Source organism: Pteropus medius, unplaced genomic scaffold, assembly GCF_902729225.1.
Source record: "Pteropus medius unplaced genomic scaffold, Ma_sr-lr_union100, whole genome shotgun sequence".
Classification (NCBI taxonomy): domain Eukaryota; kingdom Metazoa; phylum Chordata; class Mammalia; order Chiroptera; family Pteropodidae; genus Pteropus; species Pteropus medius.
Genome location: NW_024344253.1, coordinates 57,611 through 66,704, shown reverse-complemented (window position 1 = coordinate 66,704; position 9,094 = coordinate 57,611). Strand labels below are relative to the sequence as shown.

The 9,094-nt window shown below is 39.4% G+C and overlaps 1 protein-coding gene and 3 pseudogenes across 2 annotated transcripts; 3 read left to right on the top strand and 1 right to left on the bottom strand.

The window, feature by feature from the left end:
• The first annotated feature begins 68 nt into the window (after positions 1-68).
• Positions 69-8,920, top strand: ACOT13 (acyl-CoA thioesterase 13). Of its 2 annotated transcripts, none has more exons than XM_039869509.1 (3): positions 69-354; positions 6,522-6,706; positions 8,662-8,920. In XM_039869509.1, exons 1-3 carry the CDS (start codon positions 232-234, stop codon positions 8,816-8,818), a joined length of 465 nt encoding a protein of 154 aa, XP_039725443.1. In that variant the 5' UTR covers positions 69-231; the 3' UTR covers positions 8,819-8,920. The 2 variants fall into 2 exon arrangements, with proteins under 2 accessions (XP_039725443.1, XP_039725444.1); XM_039869510.1 differs by having other exon boundaries at positions 70-312.
• Positions 2,581-3,207, bottom strand: LOC120607802 (calcium load-activated calcium channel-like; annotated as a pseudogene).
• LOC120608014 (uncharacterized) lies at positions 5,773-5,891 on the top strand (annotated as a pseudogene).
• On the top strand, positions 8,433-8,548 carry LOC120607954 (uncharacterized; annotated as a pseudogene).
• Positions 8,921-9,094: the final 174 nt, after the last annotated feature.

Below are 9,094 nucleotides of genomic sequence, written 5' to 3'. Positions count from 1 at the left end.
CCGGAGGGCGTCAGGCGGGGCTGTGGAGCCGGCGATTGGCCGGCGCTGAGGTCAAAACAGTGCGTACACGTACCGTCAAAACGGGAGCGAAACGTCAGTGCGCGAGCGCGTGGCTCAGTGGTTGTGGTGTGCCGCACAGCAGGCCGCAGATTGTATTTTCGCTAGCTCCTGGGCTTCCAGGTTCTTCAGAGGTTCACTCTTGCGCAGGACCCAGAAGCCAGCGAACGGCCCATGATGAGCCTGACTCAGAATCTGCGGGAGACGGTCCAGTGCTTCAGCCGTGTCCGCAGTTTTGATAGAGTTTTGGAAAAGGTATTGGAGGCGAAGCTGCAGCTTGTGATGAAGGGAGAGGAGGCATGGTGCTTGGATAAGTATCTCGCCAGTTTCTGTTCTGCTGTGGCCGTAGTTCACCTTAGTAATGATTACTACTTTAATGGAGCTCCATAATGTGCCAGGTTAAGTGCATGGATGATCTCATTTAAACGTACATAAGTATGGTTGTCACATATGGAAACAGAACTGCTCGATTCTAGAGCTGGAAAGGATTTAGAGTTCGACTTTTCCGCAGACGAGGCCTTTGGTGCTGGAGAGACAGCCCGCGGTTCCAGACTGCATTTGCAGTCTAGTCGATTAGGAGATAAATAATTGCAGTAAGGTAGGAAAGTAAAGCGCTGGATGGAGGGGTGCTCTCCGGAGTTAGGCAAGGCCAACCCTGCCACTTTTGCACAGGAACAAACTAGTTCTGTCTCCTAGTTTTCAGTGTCTTTGTTAGAACATTATGTTACAAAGGAAGCATTTGTAAATAAGCATGAATAACAAAAACCCTTGATTATGTCAGATTCGGGCCACATTTAACAGCCTGAGAACATTTAGGGCTTTTTCCCCGTAATATTTAAATGAATGCAAGCCTATTTGTCTTTTAATTAGGAGAGAGTACTGGGAAATTTAGAAATAATTTGGAAGTGGAGTTTCAACAGATCAGCTGCAGCCGTTTGTAGGAAGAATGCAGGCTTTAAAGTCTCACTCCTGGAATGCAACATTTAGGCTGTATTTTCAACATGTCCTAATTATCGCTCAGAGGTTTTGTGAAAAATAGAGGAAATAATACTTAGGCAAATGTATTCAATGTTTTCAAATAGCAAATACAGTAAAATCCAAGGACACACTACCATTTAACAGTATTATTTTGAAAGATGTATTATCCAAAAAGAAAGTTTTGGTTTATGGTTTTTTGCTGTTAAGCTTTGAGCAACCTTATGTGTAGGTGTCTTCTCATGATAATCTTACCATGAGTCAGATTTGCCTTTGAGTGTCTGGAACAGTCATAAGCCACATGCATGACTGAACTGGCATTTGTGATAACTTACCTTCCGAGAAGATACACCTTTAAACCAAGTGTAGAGAGTTTCTCAGAATTTGCAGTAAGGTTGAAGAATGGTACACCCTATATCTAGACCAGTGCCATCCAATAGACATATGATGCAAGCTACAAATGCTAGTGTATGTGTAATTATAAGTTTTATAATAGTCACATTTTAAAAAGCAAAAATAGGTGAATTAATTTTAGTGATATATTTTGTTAATTCATATCCAAAATAAACATGTAATCAATACCAAAAAAGCATTATTTTTATACTTAATCTTTGAAATCCAGTGTGAATTTTACACTAACAGCAGATCTTAGTTCAGGGTAGCTATGTCTCTGCTCAATACAGACAGGTAGCTCATGGCTGCCTTATCTGCAGAGGTCAGTACCACAGTAGGTGCTCTGTGTTTGTTAGTTTGATCTAAAATAAGTTTCATGTTTGGTTGTTTTGTGTAGGCAACGTTGCTAGGGGTAAAGTATGTATGTATAGTGATCCATAAACCTAGTTGTAGACACGGTTCCTTTTACCGTAAATTTTAAGGTAACCTAAACCAGTGGTTCTCAATTGAGGGTGATTTTGCTCCTCATGGGACATTTGGCAATGTCTTGAGACATTTTTCTTTGTCACAATTGGAGTGGAGTGGGAGAGGCTCTACTAGCATCTAGTGGGTAGAGGCCGGGGATGCTGCTAAATATTGTATATGGTAAAAATTAATAATAATGCATTACTGATGAGGAATTAAGGAATGAGGCACTTTTTTAAAATAGATGAAATAGCTAAAATTTTGGCCTATTTATCACAGGTCATATATTTGACTTAAAAAACACACTTACATACATAGTCCTGATTAAGAGTCACTAACTAACTAAACTAAAATTTTCTTTTGGACTGCTAACTACTCCAATTGGAGGGCCAGTTTTCATGGCACACAGTAGTTTTGAGAGTCAGTCCCACAGAAAATATTTACGTAAACAAAACTAGGACACTGGTTCTCATTTTATAAACATTACCTGAACTTATCTAATCAACGCATTTACTTTAAAAAATTTTATCTGTGACTGAAAGCGCTGTCATGGTGGTTTGGTGCCATTCTCATTTGAATCACATCCCAGAATAACTCAAAATTAGAAAGTGGCCCAAGCGCTATCACTGCCTGTGGCTCTGGCTACAAAGCAGTTGGCAGTCTGATTTGAATAGCCTAAAAAAGGAAAGACAGGAATTACAGGGTTCTTGATTTCAAGAGAACTTCCCAGAAGGTGGTGGAGGGCCAAGAAATCCACCTGCCTGCTTGGTGGTCACTCGCCAAGGGCAAAGCCAAGAATCTTCTGGATGTCCGGTCAAATGGACATGGTACAGAGAATACACAGGAAGATGGAACAGTCTGTGGTGTCATCCCCCAACAGATCCTGATGTATGAAAGGGGGGTGAAACGGAGCTTCGCCACTACTCTACCATCAAACATGGAGTTGAACATCCCCAGCAGGGCAGTAAAACAAGCTGATTGCAAACATGGATTTCATTTGAACCATTGACAGATCTCTGCTGTTTTCTTAGTTTCTCTTCCTTCCTCTGTTTTTTTTGTTGTCGACCAGCCGACTCTGTTATTGTTTCCTCCTTTTCCAATTTTTCACTCTATTTCCACCTTCAGTCTCTTGTACTTGTCTGTCCTTTAAACCAGGACCCAGGTTATACCCTCAGCAAGTAGAGCCATGCACATGGAGATGAAAACAGTGGGCAGTGTGTTGGGGAACCTGGTGTTCATCTCATACTTCTGTCTCTGCACTCCCACCCGCCAGGGGGTGAAGCGCTTAAGAGCCAGGAAAAATGCAGCAAAAAGGACTTCTCTAGATTTCAGGACCTAGAAGTGAGGCACGTTTACTTATTGCTCTTGGAAAGTAATCTGGCGGATTTGTTAAAAATTTATATACCCTTTTACCTAGCTTTCTAATTTTGGCAATCCTGTACAAATGAAAGCACCATTGTTTGTAATTGTAAAAAATATGGAAAGAGCACATCTAGTGTATTCAGTACTAGGGAATACCACACAGGTGTTAAAAGAGCTATCTGAATTGAGCTGGAGGAATGGCTGTGATATACTAGGAAGAGAATAATGAATTGCAAAATGATGCGTGTGATATGATCCCATTTTTTAAATTTTAGAAGAAGAAAAAAAAATGTGTACATGTTTGAATAAGCCTAGAGAATGATAATGATATACAGCACTGACAGAGAAGTAGGTAGGAAATTGTATCTCTATAGTGTTTGATTTATTGATTTATGTAAAATGACTATTTTTGTAATTAAAGTCTAATAAAGAGAAATAACATGGCAGTAGATGGCTCAAATACAGGACTTAAGGAACCAAGACATAATTAATGAATAATGAACTCAGGTCAACCGTTAAATCAGTATTGTAGGGGAAAGGGATTTGACATCCACTCAGAGCAACTGTCAGTGCTTTGGAAACATTCTGATTTTAGCAGTGGTGAATGGATGACCAATTTCAAAGGAAATGATGATGAATTTATATTCTACCTTGAAGGTAGTCGAGATATAGTTCTATGTACACCCTCTGAAATGAAATGCTGTTGGATCGTTATACCACTTGTCTAAGCCCTTTTATTCAAGGCGTGAGGTTTGCAGAGACCTCAAAGTTATCTGAGAGCTTTAATAGAAATTAAGTGCATATATTATGACAACTAAGCCATTCCCCAGGCCTCAGCTCACCATAGTCCTGCACAACATTAACCCTTCCTGGGAATGACTCTACATTCAGGTACAGGATTCCAAACTGTAGATCAGCTGCAAAAATTCTGTTCAAGCTTTTTCTTTCTCCCTTGAAAGAACTATAGGTGTGAATAGCCATTGCCCCAGTCTCCAGTCTAGGGGATAAGGAAGCTCCTTCCCTGTGGCCCTTCTTTTCCAAGTGGAAGTAGCAGGGAACCTGTGTGTAAGAAATCCTGCCAACATTATTGTGAGAGGACTTCCTAGCATCTATCTTTGTAGATATTTTGGAATGAGTCGAAAAAATTTGCCAGTACCAGCCTTTGGGGGAAAATACAGTGATTGCTTATATTCCTTCCCGGCACATCTCTCCCCATCACCACTATTCCAGTGAAGAAGAGTGTTACTTCAGCTAGTTAAATCCCCAAGGAATAAATTCCTCTCTGTTCTTCCCTAGGTCTTTGTTTTGCCTCACAAGGCTTTTTCCCAGTCCTCACCTGGCTGATTCCTACCTGTCCTTCAAGTCTTGAATGTCATTCCTCAGGAAGCCTTTTCTAATGTCTCTTCCCTAAAAACATGCTTTTATAAGTTAGATACCTTTATTTCAAGCAACCCATATTTCTATTTGCAGTAATTCACTCTGCTGCAGTCATTTGTGTACTTGTCTCTTCCCTTAGACTGTGAAACCTTTAAGAGCAGGCCTTTGATCTCATACATCTTCACATTGCCAGTGCTTGATGTATTCACGTAAATGCCTGAATAAGGGGAATTCCACCTTGGTCCTGCTTGGTGTGTATTATTTATGAGGACATCTTATGGCTACATCATTTATTGTTAAATAGACTTGATCCTGTTGTAACATTTATTTTCCCACTAATTTATTTGTTAGGCAAAAAACATTGTTTGGGGTTGTCTACATTTTATAGTTCTCTTTATTTTACTTCAGGGCCTTTTAGGGGATAAACAGCAAAGCCTCTAAAGTGGTTTGTGAAACTCCAAAATGTCTGCCTGGTGGGAGCTGTAAAGGCTGCTCTCACTTTATAGTGAGCAAATAGGGACAATTGAAGGTAGACAGACCTAGATCTAAATCTCAGTTTTGTTACATCCTGGGTGACCTTCAGAATAAACCACTCTGAATTTAAGCTACCTACAAAATGGAAAGTATGGCTTCCTTATTACATGGTATATGTAAACTTTTGGCACAGTGCTTGACATATGAAAATGCTCACTAGGGTGCCAGGCCCCCGGTACATGCTGGGAGCTTGTGGGAGCGTCTGGGAGTGTGTGGGAGTGTGTGGGGGCGTCTTGCCCCACCTTCAGAGATCTAGTTCTTAAGGGGAGATGGCAACATCCATAGGTCAGGGGTGGCAGTGGGGGGTGGGGGAGGAATTAAAGAGAGGGAAAAAAATACTAAATGGCAGTTATCTAGAATATAACTATTTAATGCTAGAGACATTCCCCCACCCCCAAATCAACAGACACACCAAATATCCATATTGTGCCTGAACTCCTCTAGTGTTGGTGAAAATTAGTTTCTAGATGTAGCACATTCCAGTCACAGCGCTGTTCTAGCTTCTAAGTATTATGCTATGATGGTTTTTCCTAGTAATTTAAGATATAAGAAACATTTCTATTGTTTTTGTTTCCTTTTTAAAGATATTTGATACAAAGTTTAAACCGAGTCTATGGCCAGTGCCACCCTGAACATGCCTGATCCCATCTGATCTTGGAAGCTAAGCAGGGTCAGGCCTGGTTAGTACTTGGATGGGAGACCACCTAAGAGACCAGGTGCTGTAGACGTAAAAAAGAAAAAAAAAATTAAAAACTGTTCCACATTTTATCTTTCATGTAATTATTTTTCATTGTGTTGCTATAAATGGGGCAGGGTCTTAAAAGCAGTCATTTACCTTTGCTGGATTCTGCTTTTAAACTTTTTATATTGAGTTCATGGCATAACCTTATAGTAACTCATTGAATTACAGAATTTCTTCATTTGTTAAAATTGTTTTAAACCATTCATTATGAAGTCATTTTAATATTACCCTGTTCAAAAACTAAGGAACATCCAAATTAAACCTCTAATGGGTTAATAGATCAAAGGGACCAGCTGACTTTGTTGATGCAAAATTTCTAAGGAGCCATTAAGAGAAGCCAGGTTGTTGTACACAAGGCTGAAAAGCTCAAATGGAACGTTTGATTTATACCAGAGGAGTAGAGATCAACAAAGACTAACACAGTTTTTCCCTAAATGTTTCTTCTTTAAAAAGAGTTTATATAAGGGTTAATTTCTATCATAGAGATTGGTAACATATTTGCATTTCTGAATCAACTTTTTTGGGGTGACTCAGTTTAATGCAGTGATAGTTTTTGATGGACTCTGAGCTTTTCTAATACCACAGAATGTTCGAAATTCTTTTCTTTTACATTTAGGTGACGCCTGTCTCTGCTACTCCTGGGAAAGTGATTTGTGAACTAAAAGTAGAAGAAGAGCATACCAATAGGTTCGGCGCCGCCCATGGAGGGTTGATAGCCACCTTAGTGGACGTCATATCAACAATAGCTCTGCTACAGACAGAAAGGGGATCACCTGGCGTCAGTGTTGATATGAACATCACGTATGTAGCCAAACTACACCAGATAACTTTTCTTAATGTGATAACTCTTTGTTCAAACGAGACTAAACACATTTATAATATAAAGAATGAGGTGCCCTTAGCTGGTCATCCTTAAGTGTTACTCTAGATTTCTCCTAAAATATCCCATGGCCTTAGAATCTATTTAGAGGAACTAATTTCCAAGTACAGTATGTATCAGTAGTAAAGGAGGAATGGTCTAAACATTCGAAAAAGCAAACATTCAGCTTCTAATATGTATACTGCTGGGGGAAAAGTCACTGTAAACTCATGGCTTATAACTTTCATACAGTCTTGAAAAATGACACTTGTACAAGTGTCTTATGCAGGCTGTATTAAGTACATATAGAGAAAAGGCTGAATAAAATTCAAAGAAAAGTTGGAGAAACCTTCATGTATACATCGTCATCTCCTTGTAACCAGGTGACCAATGTCCAGTTTGCAATCCAGGTCTCTCCCTGAACTGCACAGACATGCTCTGTAGGTTTTAAACTACATGATGCAGGGAGCAGTATCCCAGATGCCAGGCCACCAGCCTGCAGGGGTCAGACATTTCCAAATGTAAAAAATTCAATTCCAACATTAACTGGTACTATTGCCAGTCCTGTTCAGTAAAAGTGCAGTGCCCAGGGATTTAGTTGCAAGACAACTGCTTTTTCTACCTAACCAACAGAAAGATGAATTTTGTTTGGGGCAGGACAGGGGTTAGGAGGAGAAAGCCAATGTTATGTGACATAAGGGCAATGGAAATAACATCAGGTATTAGGTTTGAAAGAATCTGTTATTAGGCTAATCTAAGGAATATTCAGTCCCTCTTTACTATGGAAATAACTTGGTGCAATAAGCAAAATCACTGGACAAGATGCAATGTTCTTTTGAAATTAAGATGTACAGAAAGAAAAACTGCTGCTGCTCATGGTGCTGGTGCGCAGGGTCAGCAGTCCTCACCTTACTCCATGAGATGGGCAGTAAGACCAGCTGATGACTCTTCCTTGCCATAAGAGTCTCTATGCAGAGCAGAGATCTTTAAACCGAGCACTGCATTTCACTATCTTCTAAAATACTGCTTTCACAACCCTAAAGAATTTTTAGTAAGTCAAACATAGTCTTGTCAAAGTATGTGTTGCCTAAAGTATTGGCCACCATCACAAGCTGCCTGAGCTTCAAAAAGTGACTCACTTGAAGAGAAACTAGGACAATCTCATTTACTATATATATTCCAAAAGTAAATGAATGACAACTTATGAATAAAGGTGTATAGGAAGCGTATCTCTAAAAATATGTGTACACAATTCATCACCAGGACTATAAAGACCTCATATTAATTCCTTATAGTTCTTATATTGTCATTTTAAATTCTAAATATTGATAAGATATACAGTTAAGCAGATTAAATGAAAGCTAGATGAAATTGTTCACCAACCCCCAAATATGAAGTGAGAAACTTAACCAAAAAAGGATTGTGGAGAGGGGTGCAAAAGCTTCTTCCTATATTTAGGGGAAAAGAAACTTGTGTAAATCAGGAATAGTAAGATGGAACTTGGTCAGGACCAGCCATTCAAATTTGATAGGATATTAAGTTTACTGTTATTATTTTAGTCCTAAAAATCGATTAACACGGGACGTGGTTCCATAGTATAGTGGTTAACATGTTTGCTTTACACACAGAAGGTCCCGGGTTCACGCCCCAGTGGAGTCACAGTCCATGGTCTATGGCCATGCCACCCTGAACAAGCCCAATGTCTGATCTCGGAAGCTAAGCAGGGTCGGGCCTGGTTAGTACTTGGATGGGAGACCACCTAGAAAGACCAGGTGCTGTAGGCATAAATAATAATAAAAAGAAAAATAGATTAACATAAAGCTTTCTGTGATACACACAACTTTCCCTTTTAAAAATTATTTGCTCTTAACTATATTCAAATTTGTTTCCTTTCAAGGTACATGTCACCTGCTAAATTAGGAGACGAGATAGTGATTACAGCACATGTTTTGAAGCAAGGAAAAATACTTGGATTTGCTTCTGTGGATCTGACCAACAAAGCCACAGGAAAATTAATAGCCCAAGGGAGACAAACAAAATACCTGGGAAACTGAGAAGACAACAGTATGACTTAAAGAAACCCAACAAGGAATATCAAGTGTAGATTCGACTTGAACAAATGCAATTTTCAAAATAAATTACCACGACCAGAAGTAGCTAAGTAGTACTTTCTTTAGGGAAAAGAACGCGGAGTCCAAGTAAGATTATAGGATGGGGGTGTCTTTTTTTCATTTTTAAGCCTCTTCAATTTTAGTTTTTAATCCTAGGTATGATTACTTGGATGAAAAAATTCTTAGCTCAAAATGTTTTTGAAAACTTAGGTAACAAAG